This window comes from Chaetomium strumarium (genome assembly GCF_033439665.1).
Source record: "Chaetomium strumarium strain CBS 333.67 chromosome Unknown B0T15scaffold_1, whole genome shotgun sequence".
Lineage (NCBI taxonomy): Eukaryota > Fungi > Ascomycota > Sordariomycetes > Sordariales > Chaetomiaceae > Chaetomium > Chaetomium strumarium.
The window spans coordinates 6,152,340-6,164,666 of record NW_026944429.1 but is presented as its reverse complement, the minus strand read 5'-3'; the positions used below and the strand labels follow the sequence as shown (position 1 = coordinate 6,164,666).

Here is a 12,327-nt window from a genome sequence, read left to right as displayed (position 1 = left end):
AGACAAGATGTAGAGCGAAGAAGCATGAAACTGGAGACATCTACCTTAGATAGGTGTGGTTGGTCAGGGTTAGGGTTCTCCTGCTCTATCCTCGAGGTGGTTCAACTCAATGCGGTCAACTTCACTGTTTTCTAACAATTTAGGAGACTCCTAGTACTGATGAGACCATTTGTCATTTGGAAGACCGACTCAGGGTTGGTGTATATACCGATGAGTCAAGGGGAGACTACCATACGACCCACTTGGTTCAAGAGAACGGATTCCGAGAATCGCGGCCTGCATGTCAAGGACCGAGACAACAGTGGTGTATAGAATTTTGTCTGCTCGGAGTTGATACGACACCGCCGAGCTTCAAGAGAAAAAGAATGTCGGATCTCGAACTCTTTCATCCTCTTACTCTTCTTCCGTCTAGCTCCCGTTGTCATCTACCTGGTTCAGCGGAACAGTATTACTACTGTACGGGGGCCGATGTCAGTCTGCACGTTGTCTTCTTGACTCTCCTGTTGCAACATGTCAATCCAAGCCGCTAGTCCATGAATAAGGCGACGTTAGGAATGGTAAAGTGGCACGCCCTGGTTAAGAAGAAGCTGTACACCCAGCTCCTCACCTCCGCTGAATGTCTAAGTGGAGTCAGGAAAATAGAACAATATGAAGAAGAGAGGAAAGGTGAAGAAGGAAGGGGAAGGCAAACAAGACGATAAAGAAGCCCAAAATAATGGGAGGAGTGCATTTCAATTAGGCGTCCGATAGTTTCAGTCTACCTCACAAGTTGCAAGTGTACAATACGGCGTTCTTTAGCCATGAGTTGAGTGGCCGTGAGGCCAGTGAGGCATGTAAAGTGCGGACCAATTGAAGTGAGGTGGTGAGGTGTGTTCTCTTGTCATATTCTAGCTCAGACAGGCCGTGACGTATAAGCCGTCTCCGGAGGCGAGAAATAGGGACATAAGGACGTAAACAGGACTTCGGAAGACATGGTCAATGAGCCGAGGTTGTCAACCTCATGACTACCCTCTTCTTTCGGAACAAGTTCTCAGCTATAGTTTGCTTCTCACTCGAGCGGCGCCTCCTATCTCTCTTACCTGTTTGCTACATGTAGGATAGAAGTCATGCCGCGAGTGCGTAATGGTAGAAAGATGAGTGAGTAAGCAGCGAGTTGCTCTTAGTCTCGGGACACGCACACCTTCTGTTTTTCGCAACCATCCCGAACGCCACTCGGTTCGGTGGTTTCAGAACTGCGACACGAGTAGTAAGCAGAGCCCACTCATCCATAGCGAGCTTACGACCTGGCATGTCGTGACGGACCGATCGCAGACATGACAGCGAGAAGGGTATGGGTGGCCGTGGACTCATGGAGGCATGTCGTGTTTGTGTTCGCCGATCTGGAGTCCGGGGAAACGGACTGCCGAATCAGCAACAGAGCTGTCCCTCTCCTCGCATGCCACCCATCAATTCGAGAGCGGCACGGCCACGGCGCGGCGCGGCGCGGCGGCGACACAGACCGCAACCCGGGTCGGTCCCATCACCATCACAGTGGGTCGGATCCGTTTGTCGTCAGCTTCAAGAAAGGACCCGCGTGTTCCGTGTTGCCAGACTTCGTTGACAAATCCCGGGGCAGAGAGGCCCGGAGGGATAAGACCTAAGGGAAGCGGCGCTTGCGTCCTGTCCTACGCAAACTCTATCAGCTGCGAGTTTGGTGGAACACGATGGAGCTTCTTTGTCGTCTGAACCCACCGGTCCCGATGGATGTACCTCGAGATAATGAATACAAGCAGCAAGACGCTTAGTGGCCGTATGGCAGCGGTTGGCTGTGATGCCGTGACAGCGGCCTCGCAACAGACTCACGGCGCCGCCGGCACAGCAGACCTTTTTTTTCCCTTTCCCATGCATGCCGAACCAACAGCAAGGCACTCCGCCATCAAATTGAAGAGTGAGTCAACCCAACCCAACTAACTGCCGGACGATCAGGCCCTCCGGCCTTACCTCTGGCCCGCTGCTGCAACCTGGCTCGCCCTCCGTGCTAAAAAGGCCTTCGCTTTCCCCGGCCGAGGCCCCTCGGGAGGCCCCGCGAACGAGCCCGGTTGCTGGGCGTCGGCCGCGGGCGTGGAGGCCGTGCTGTGCAGCCGGCCAGATGCGCCGGCCAGACGAGCGGGTCAAAGCGGCCAACCCAGGCTGGGCCGCAGCAATGCTGACCAGTCACATCCCCTCTCCCATCCCATGTTGGCCCTCGGATTCCCGCAGCGACCTGCAGCTTGCAGCGCAGCCCACGTGACTTGAGCAGCATTGCAAGTCATGGCAAGCAGCGCCTCAAGAGACGGGAGTTATGGCATTCTTGCACTGGTCGCCGAGCGAACCAGAAGCAGCAAACATGCGGGGCTTCACCGGCCACCTTATCCATCCCCTGGAATCCCTCCGGGCTGGGCCGTAGGGGCGGGAAGACACACAAGTCGGTGAGCTTCCGAGGCGCACAAATTGACAGTTAGTTGTTTGGTTCACCTTGACTGCGGCGTCAAGCCGTGCGTCGGTTCTGCAGGCGCGCTGAGAACAACGACTCGCTACAGCCCCCTGGCGTCGGCATTTGTTTGTTGGTATCGGACGGGTTCTTGGTTGGCTGAGATACCGAGTGGCGACTGGCTAAGTTCTTTGCGAGTGAGACTTACATGTACTTCCCTGGGGCCGTTTGTGACGGATGATGTATTCTTTTTGCGACACCGGCTTCGAAGAAGCGACGGTGACTGCTCTGACTTCCAGGTCAGCCGCCGCCTACCACTTCTGCGTATAGACGACACATCTGCATGGATGTGGCGACTAAGGGCTCACGGGGCTACCTACACCACGGACCATGATCACCATATGGAGTGGTATGTACATAGCGTACAACATACAGGCGGCCCAGGCTCCCCAACCTTGAGGGCTGGCCCTGCCCTGAGGCACGGGTAGCGGAGGAGGTCCGGGTTGCCGGCGGGAACAGGCACGGACCAATGAACGGGGCCGGGTCCGACTCTGTCTGCCGAGCTCCAGCATGTCTTGCCTACACGTCGTGGCCCCAGGTGCAGGACTGCAGATCCCTTGCTCGAGCTCCGGACGCGGAGACTTAGCCAAGCGCGCTCCGGTTGGTGAGTGGACTCCGGGTCTGTGCGTACATGCAAGGTGAAAGCGGACGGTTCAGGTCGGACGGAAAAAGAGTTCCTTGAGAGCTTATGACATGTCGTAACAATTCGGAGAGTCGCCGTAGCGATAGTCAGTACCATCCATCCTGATCTGGGAAGTCAGTCAGAACAGCTGTCAGTAAGGTACAGTATTGTACCATTGGCCCTGGATAATAACCAATGCAGCTTGCACTGTCGGCAGTCGTGCTTCACGCACGGTAGTTGAACACACAGTGACTGGCAAACATACTGCATGCAAACTGCCAATCTTTCCCCAACGCAGTGGCATTTTCGTGTGAGACAGGTCATCCGTATCACTTGATATCAGAACTCGAAAGGGCACCGCGGAGTTGGACTGTCTGGGATCCTTGGCTGCATAATCTTATCGCAAAGGCTCAACCCCACAGAAGACCTTATCACCAACTGCTGGTTATCCTCAGACTCCGGTAGTTTTGCTGTTGAGGAAAGGTGATCAAAGCCCTGTGCTCCGACGCCCGCCGCAGTGATACCTACTAGCTTCCACTTCAAGATCACTTACGTACCATACACAGCAAGTTGGGGATGTCCTGGCATGCCAGGACAGCAAGTTACAATACCCCTCTCGATGAGGCCTGCCTGGCAGTCTGCACTAGCGTTGGCGGTGTACATTACGTGTACATTACTGTCCGAGACTGTATAGCGTTATGTGCAAGTACCTAAGGTATTGTACCTTACCCTCATACCATAGCCAGATAGAGTTCCAGCTACACTACGGAGTACTGTATGGGATAACTTAGAGCTATGGCACTAGCGTTAGCATTCATCGATCCTTTACGTAAACACGCCGTCGATCCTCAAATGCAAGAAGTGCCTGCGATGACAACACTGACCATCTGCCGCTTGAATGCCCGTCTGGTGGTTATGGCGGGGGTTGGCGGTTGCAAGGCGGCGAGTCAATGCGGGAAGCCGGTCGAATCCGATTTTGTCTGCACAGTAGAAGCCCGTTCAATGCAGTGGGTAAGATACCCATAGTAACGTTATTAAGGTGTGGCGAGTGGACAGGACGCGGTGTCGCCGACAGCATAGTGTATGGCCATGATACTACCTCAAGGTTTGACCCGAAGTTGTCGAGCTCTTATCGTCACAGATTCCTCTGTCGCGGTCGGTGTGGTGCCATGGGAAAATGGGCCGAGCTGGTGGGGCACCTGCAGCGTCCAGAGCGAAAACGGTAAGTTAACCTTGCAAGCGTGAAATGTGAGGTGGCGTTTCTCATGCAGCAGCAAGGATCATCAAACCTTCGAGAAGACCCCCATAGCCATGGCACGGGGAGCGCCCTATTGGCGAGTAGTCGCTCGTTCCTGCGTTAGTGGGACCCGGTGGGACGGGTGGGGAACCCTGCGGGGCAGTACCAGGCGCTTCGATTGGTCAATACATGACCATCTCTGCGCATCGCCGAGACGGGAAATAACGCGTTGCAGATACATTGCGCCATTGCTGTTCTTCAGCAAACCGTGTTCTGGCAATGTCTGGCTGTCGATCTCCTACTGCGAAACCGCATTCATCATGAGGCTAGTGTACTGTGGTAGCAACTAGTGGTAATGTACTACTGTATCGTGTATGGACTGTGCAACTCTGGAAATTGGCAACCCGGCAGCTTGGGATATGCTATGTAGTGTACCTTATTTACTACCTATGTACGTAGAGAGCAGCTTGTACAAGCGTTGGTTAGATGCATCCCGATGCACATACTGTACAGGCAGGTACGATTACAGGATACCTTACTGGATCATTGATGGCATCCTTTTCAGTGTCGTGCCTCTCACGCTGCCGCTGCCGTGGTATCGGAGACCCAAGCCCATCTTGACTGAAATTCCCCGAACGTTCACGGGTGGAGGATGTTGGCCACTGCCCGTTTACCACACACCCGGTGAGCCCACGTCGCGGCGACCCGAGCAAAATGAAACCAAAGCCCCATCACATATGGCATGCATGTGGAACGGAAAAAGCGGTGGAAGGGTCTGCAGAAAACCAAACGATGCGCCAAGTGCCACATTGGGTCAAAACTGTAGCATAATCGGACAAAGCGCGACACGACCTTTTTGCCCGCTCTTATCCGCAAATCCGGGGACTCGCACCGAGACGGCATAATCATCCAGTTTTGGGAATTCCTCCGCTGATGCTATCAGAATCCCTGGGACTGCCACGGGTCCTATCCGCGGCCCGTTAATCAACGGTCCGTACCAGGTTCCCTGAGCAGTTGAAAGAGAGACAGGCACTTGACAGGGCATGGGCCCGTGCTGGAGCGGAATGTGTTCCTCGACCGACAGACCGCCACATTCACCTGATCGATACACCGAAGACAGGTAATGCCCTGGTGGTAGGAATCCACGTGCTGGAGATTTGCCAGAACAGAGGCATCACACTTTGTGCGCTGCTCCACGTGCATTATTAGCGATTTGCGCTATTGGCATTTCTATCCGGTTAAAGTTTTTGTCTCCCACGCTGTCTTCCTCCTTCGTTTTATAGTTCGTTCTGAAACACATCCACCTTGGGGTTCAACGACGTACTGCAGCAGATTCACCGTGTACCGCACCTGGAAGAGCACGTTATCACACCGTGTCGTTTTGGCCCAAGGCACCTACGTATCACAAACAGAGACGACCCAAGGCCATGGTGGCGAAATATTGCTAAGACCCACACAAGACTGTCTAGTCTCTGATTCGGGCCTGTCAGGGTTTCAGGGCCGGAATGGATTGGGAGTCCGGGACGCCGTCGTGTTCGAGACCGGGAGACAACCGACATTTGACGGCCCCAAGCTCTGGAGCCGGGCATGGCTAATCCGCGACAGGAAAAGAGCCTCAGAAACCATGTCACGCCACTGCATGTCAATGTCGCCTTATCCACATGTGCACCGTGCACACTGTCGAAGCTCATGGTCTCAAGTTGAGTGGAACGGACCTGCATTGATGGCGACGTGGAAAGCCCCAGTTGTCCACCGTTCAGCCAGACCGTTGCTTGCCGGTCGATTATCGGTACTCACTCAACAGCCAGAGCAGGTACAGTTGTATTTCCATACGCTCACGGTATCAACTGCGGATTCCCTGCAGCAGCATGACAGACTCTTGCAAGTAGAACAATCTTCATTTGGCCTCAAGGCTACCAATCTCCTGATCAGGAACGAAGCCCGGCCACCCACCCTGTCCGGTATGTGTGGATAGCTCTGGGCAAAGCACTTTCTGGACCGTGCGCGTCGTGGAAGGTGACCCGAGTCCGAGAGCGGGGTTTGAGTATGGGCGAGGTACCGGTACGAGTCCGTACATACGTACACGTCGTACATAGTTACATCCTGGATACGTCCGGGCATTGCAACCGGCCCTCACATTGAGAGCCGACTCCCCAGCCAGTCGAGAACCAACACCTGTTCCAAGAGATAATTCGTGATGATATCAGGCTCAAGGTCTACTTTCCCCATCTTATTTGGGCCGTCCGTCGATGAAAGAGGACACCCGGAAAGGCGGTCATCATCAGTTGGGAGAAGTTTGTTCCTCGTTCGGGACAGTCAAAGCCGCGCAACCGGTCTCATGGCTTTTGCGATAAGCATGGAGCGGGCATCAAAGCAAGCTTTGCTTCGGCAATGATGGGACGTTGGTGACGAATGACGATCATAAGTGAGATATACTTTCGGGTTATTTTAGACATGTTTATGTTTGCTCTGTCGCTGACTCGCTGCAAGATGTTCCTGTCTGAGTGAAAGAGCCGTCCAGTAATAAAGCACCGACTACAAAACTGCTTGCGAGAGCACTGGGTAGGACTGTTTTGTATCCTGTCAAGTAATGGGATGGAGCAAGGTACATCTGTACTGTAGTAGTCCAGACTGCCTCTGTATCCATCTTGGAAGGACACTCAAGGCATGGAAGATACTATGAAACAGATGTCGTCGTACGTAATTCGTCTCGGATCGAGCCAGCATGCGTGCTTCGTCACACCTTGCATCCTACAGGCGGGGTTCCGGCACAACTCTTGAGTGGTTGCAGAGAAGGGTTTTTGACGCCATGCTGCAGGCAGCGATAGAGTTTTATGATGGTCCTGCTGCTCTGAATGGTCGCTTTTGTGATCGACGCGCTACTTCCTGGCTACAACCTCACGGTTGTTTCATGATCTTTCTCTGCACAATCACTGAGCGGCCTGCAACGTTCTTATGCCTCGGGCATCACCGCACCCGAAGCGTTGCTCATCAGCGACAGAGAATGCGCGTCGTGAGGAAACCCAACTTTGAATACACTAATGTTGACCATCACGGCGAAGAGACTGCTGTCCACGCCAACAAGGAGCATCATCTTCTCCTGCTGGCGTACATACTGTTTGAGTCGCTGACGACTTTGGAAACGTCCGGCCCATCTACGGAGCGTTATCGCAGCCATAACAGAGCATATGTACCTAATGATTCGCGGCAATAACACGATGCCAGTTGGCGGACGAGGCGGATTACGCGGGCGCCAAATATAAAATAGCATCCGCCGTATAAAACGAGCCGCGGCCGCGCGTTATCCCGCAATCCCCGAGTTATCGACAGCGACGGAACTCTCTTCTCCCTCGAGGTAGCCAGCCTTGAATCCAACGCTTCTTATTAACCTACTGGTTGCTGAAGCTGGCGTGCCGCCATCACCGGTTGATTCATGTACAGGAAAAAAGCGAGCGCGGCGCTCTTTTTTCGTCACCCACAATGCAGGTTGCCTCTCTTGCAGCGCACTGCAGCTGCATCTGTGACTGGCCCGAGAGGGATGCGTGACTGACTACCTGGTAGGTTGGTTGGTGCAGCAGATGGGTGCGGCCGACCTACCATTACTAGTAGTGTAGACTCTGCAACTGCGCCTCCAAGAGAGCGCTGTGCAAGTTTTACGGGGGGGGAGGCCTTAGGGTGCCGTGGTGGTTTCTGCCGACCTATCAGGTCCGAGGAGGCCATCACGATTGGCTTTATGCATCCGCTCGCTGAGTCGCTGTCTCCCGTTGGTTGGCAAGCATGCGGCACCCACTAAACGGCGCAAAAAGGTCAGTCCTGCGTGCAACCCCACGATCTTGCCTCAAAGCGGATTGGGCGGCCGCAATGCTATCACTGGCCATTACGAAGCTTAGACGGTGAGTTGGGCCCGGTGTTGGCCGTCTGGACTTCTCGGGTTCTCCCATTCAGGTTCCAGATCGTGCACGCGGAGCTTCACGGCTGAGCTCAGGAAAACCAAACTCGCTGCGCCAGGCATGCAAATCGCCTTCGAGGTACGAATCTGATCAACATGTACAATACATACGCAGTAACTATACGAAATACATACAGCAGGACAGAAGTGGACAGTGAGCACTGAGCAGATGCCCGATGGTCAACGGCCGATGCTCTGCTTGATCGAGAGTGGGGAAAGCACAAGGTTCCGTTCTTCAACGCCGGGACAGATCGAAAAAAAAATGATCTCGGCCAGATTGTGAAGCACCAAGCACTGTCTGCCGCTAGGCAGTCCCTTGGTGGGCCGGATGTACCGTCAGTTCAATGGTACTTCCGAGTGCATGGCCGAACCATTCCTGATTTAGAATTCGGCTTGAGCGCTGCGCCATCCTCCACCGAGGAGCCCACCACCTCATGTCGCCTCTCTCCACCTTGCCCCAGACATAGCAACAAGGATCAGTCCGGAAGGCCGGTGTGATGCTGGTCCCTGGATCATGTCGAATCAAGCGAGTCGCATAGAAGACTCCTCCCAGAGTGGGCGGCCTGTTCGAGCCACCAATGTCACTGCGAACCTCCACCGTTGATCTTGGGTGGGCTCAAGAACCGTCTTGTACATATCCGCAAGGCCTTCTCTTCTCTGACCCTCCTTCCTCTCCACATGGGCAGATCTGTCGACTAGACGCGTGATCACTCTTTCTTCTTCATTTACCTCTCGGTTCTTGGTTTCTTTGCAGTCTCGAGACTTTGGAAACTACGTTTCCTTCCCTTCCTTCACGGGCAACTCGCTCTCAGCCAGGCTCGTCCTCAACACAACCCGCCTTCTGCCTCTCGGCTTCCATGCAACGATAGTGAAGAGACACTCAGTACAACCGAACTCGGAGTGCGTGTGTTAAGAGGGCGAGAGAAACACCACCACGGGCGAAGTGTCCATGTACGACAACCCTCCTCGAGACTCGTAACCGGCTAGTTGTTTGATCCCAAGATCACAACTGCCATCCATTCCTTACAACAGCGGAACCGAACTGCACCATCTTTAGGCCTCTGCCGACACACAACGTTAGCGACAACCTGTATACTACGCCCGATATATACATACCCTACTTAATACTTAAACGACCAGCGAGAGAAAAGAGACTCGAACATCGCCTACCAAAGAGTGGATCCCTAGAATTTGGTTGGTAGCAGTCGCAACCCGGAGCAATGGCAAGAAGAACTGGATGGCTGATGGCAACGCGCAGCAGCATCGAAATGGAGACCATGATGACCGCCCAGACAGCCGGCCCGGCCTTCTACTTCTACAGTCCGGATCCGAACCCGGAGGGCCGGCAACACGGCCGTTTCATCCCGCAGCAGCATCCGGCCATGCCGCACATGGCCATGCTGCCGATCGTGCCTCCCCTGCCTTCGACTCCCGTCTACTCGCGGCCCGGCTCCTCGAGCTCCCAGCCGCCGCTGCTGCCCAAGGGCTTCGGCAACGTGCCAATCCTGCCGTCGACACTGACCCCCGTGGTCTCCCCGATGCCCATATCCCACAAGCCGACGATCGTGCTGGACACGGAGCTGTGCGAGGCTGACGGGATGTACTCCCCATCAACCCCGCCTCTCTCGTCGTCGGGCAGCGCAATCAGCAGCCCTGGCAGCTGTGACATGCTCCAGACGCCGCTGAACCCCATGTTTTCGGGCCTGGACGGCAAGGAAGGTCGCGACTTTGAGGGGGAGCTCGAGAGCTTCCCCAGTTTGGATTGGTCCGCGTGCGCATCGCCGCCGTTGACGCCTGGTAGGTTCACCCTTTCCCTTTTTTCGCGGTCTTCCGAGTATTTTGTTATGCCATAATTGGCACATGTTGGTGCCTCATTCAAGTCTTGATGTTTCTGAAGGACAATTGAAGCAGCTAGGAAAGTGTTGGTTTTCTGCTAGAGTCGGATCTGGGTTTTCATTGAAGTTCAAGTTTGTGAGGATGATTCTTAGATGGGATCTTGGTGGCCCCTGCGTCCACTTGGCTCCTGATTTCTCAGCTGGGATTTCAAGCCAACATCTCCCGGCCAAGCTCGCTTCAGCTTGTCCTAGCTAGCGCTTGGACTTTGGGGGGAATCGTTCAGTGCTGACCCGAAAGCAAAACAGTGTATCTCCCATCGCAAGCGCAGCCGCCCAAGCTTGCTCCACTCAACACACAGGCTTTCGACCACCTGTCTCCTGCATCATCGTGCCCATCGCTCTCGCCTTCTCCCTCTCCATATGCACGCTCTAATTCGTCGGATGATTTCTGCGACCCCAGAAACCTGACGGTCGGCACGGTCAATCCGACGCTTGCTCCCGAATTCTCTGCACTGCCGATCCTTGGCGCGGGCGAGGACGAGGATCAGAAGTTTTTGCTCAGGGGCGCATCTGGCGCAACCTCACCAAGCTCATCCTTGCATTTCAATTCGCAACTTGCATCGAGCCACGGCTTGCCTTCCTTTGACTCCTTCTCCGACCTCGACTCGGAGGACGACTTTGTCAACGGACTTGTACGCCTGAACGACTGCACTGCCACGCAGACCAGCCGTTCACGCGCTAGCTCTGACGCGCTCTCGCTCACCCCCTCGAGTTACCTCTGCGTTGACGACTCGGAAGATTTTGAGGCCGGCGACTCGTTTGGCACGCACAACCTCCTCAGCCCACCTGAATTGTGCGACGGCAGCGACGCACAGAGGCATAAGCGATTCAAGAAGTCGAATGATTCCAGCAAACCAATCATGAACATTGCCGCGGACTCTCAATCGGGGAGTACTCAGGGCCAGTCGCCGGCGGGCAACCCTGAGAGCGGCAGCAGCAATGCTACCGAGTCCAAGCACAGTTCAGAGTCCAACTCCGGCTCTGACAATGCGCGGTCGACTCCTCTCCCGGTTCCCACCAGCCGCCGTGGGCGCAAGCAGTCGCTGACCGAGGATCCCTCGAAGACCTTTGTGTGCGACATCTGCAACCGTCGCTTCCGGCGCCAGGAGCACCTCAAGCGCCACTACCGTTCGCTCCACACCCAAGAGAAGCCCTTTCAGTGCAGCGAGTGCGGGAAGAAGTTCTCTCGATCCGACAACCTCGCGCAGCATGCTCGGACCCATGGCTCTGGGGCCATCGTCATGAACATCATCGACAACGCCGAGGCCATGGCCGCGGCTGCCTCGATGCAATCGGGCTACACGCACCCTGCCATGATGGGTACTGGCCTGGTTGGCGCGGAAGAGTACCACACCCTCGGCAAGGTGCTCTTCCAGGTTGCTGCCGAGATCCCCGGCAGCGCGAGTGAACACTCGTCTTCTGATGAAGGGAGCAACAATGGCAAGAAGAAGCGCAAGAGGTCAGAGTAGGCAATCCTCGCCTACACTCAGCCTTGGAATCCTCTGTTTCTCAAAAAGCACACTCTTCACAATGGCGATGGTCTGCGCACTGGAACGTGCCGTCACCATTGATGTCCGATACGACCATGAATGACCGCGGCCTTGGCATGGGAACACACATTTCACGGGGGTGGTTCACAACATACACAGTACAGAGGAGATCACTCCATTGGGACGGCCGGCATGACCTGGGAATTGCTTTCTCGCAGATAACGGCGCTGCTGCCATAGGCTGGCGGATCGAATTTTCAGAACAAAACGGAGGTGTCAATCTATATTTCGGCATTTGCATATATCCATCCGCCTCTTTCCGGCTGTACCGTACCATTTCTCACCATCCATCATACTTGGCGTTTTCTCATCCTTTCCTTCCCGGGGGATGGCGTTATGATTTGGCACAAAAAGTTTCGCAAGACTTGGGAGTCAGACAGGCGGTATATGGGGGGTGTTGGCGGCACTGATGGCTAGAGGGCGGATCTGCCAGGATGGGAGGAGAGGACAACGGTTCTTTACATTTTGATTTTTTCTGCCTGCGCATGACTCCCTTCGGCGAGGCTTCGCGGTTCCTTTACCCTCCTTGTAATCGTACGGCGCAGACGGGCAGCAGGCTCAACCGT

General features: G+C 54.9%; 2 protein-coding genes across 2 annotated transcripts; one reads left to right on the top strand and one right to left on the bottom strand.

The window, feature by feature from the left end:
- Positions 1 to 7,217: 7,217 nt before the first annotated feature.
- Positions 7,218 to 7,953, bottom strand: B0T15DRAFT_520900 (uncharacterized protein). Its single transcript, XM_062868532.1, has one exon. It carries the CDS (start codon positions 7,637 to 7,639, stop codon positions 7,322 to 7,324), a length of 318 nt encoding a protein of 105 aa, XP_062727036.1. The 5' UTR covers positions 7,640 to 7,953; the 3' UTR covers positions 7,218 to 7,321.
- A 1,632-nt stretch (positions 7,954 to 9,585) lies between these two features.
- B0T15DRAFT_489875 (uncharacterized protein) lies at positions 9,586 to 11,681 on the top strand (the record flags this gene model as incomplete). Its single annotated transcript, XM_062866638.1, has 2 exons — positions 9,586 to 10,114; positions 10,459 to 11,681. The coding sequence occupies 2 exons, from the start codon at positions 9,586 to 9,588 to the stop codon at positions 11,679 to 11,681; spliced, it is 1,752 nt and encodes a 583-aa protein (XP_062727035.1).
- Between the last annotated feature and the right edge of the window lie 646 nt (positions 11,682 to 12,327).

Excerpts from the sequence above, each read along its gene's own strand:
- B0T15DRAFT_520900 (XM_062868532.1), bottom strand. The coding sequence starts at position 7,639 with ATGCTATTTTATATTTGGCGCCCGCGTAATCCGCCTCGTCCGCCAACT.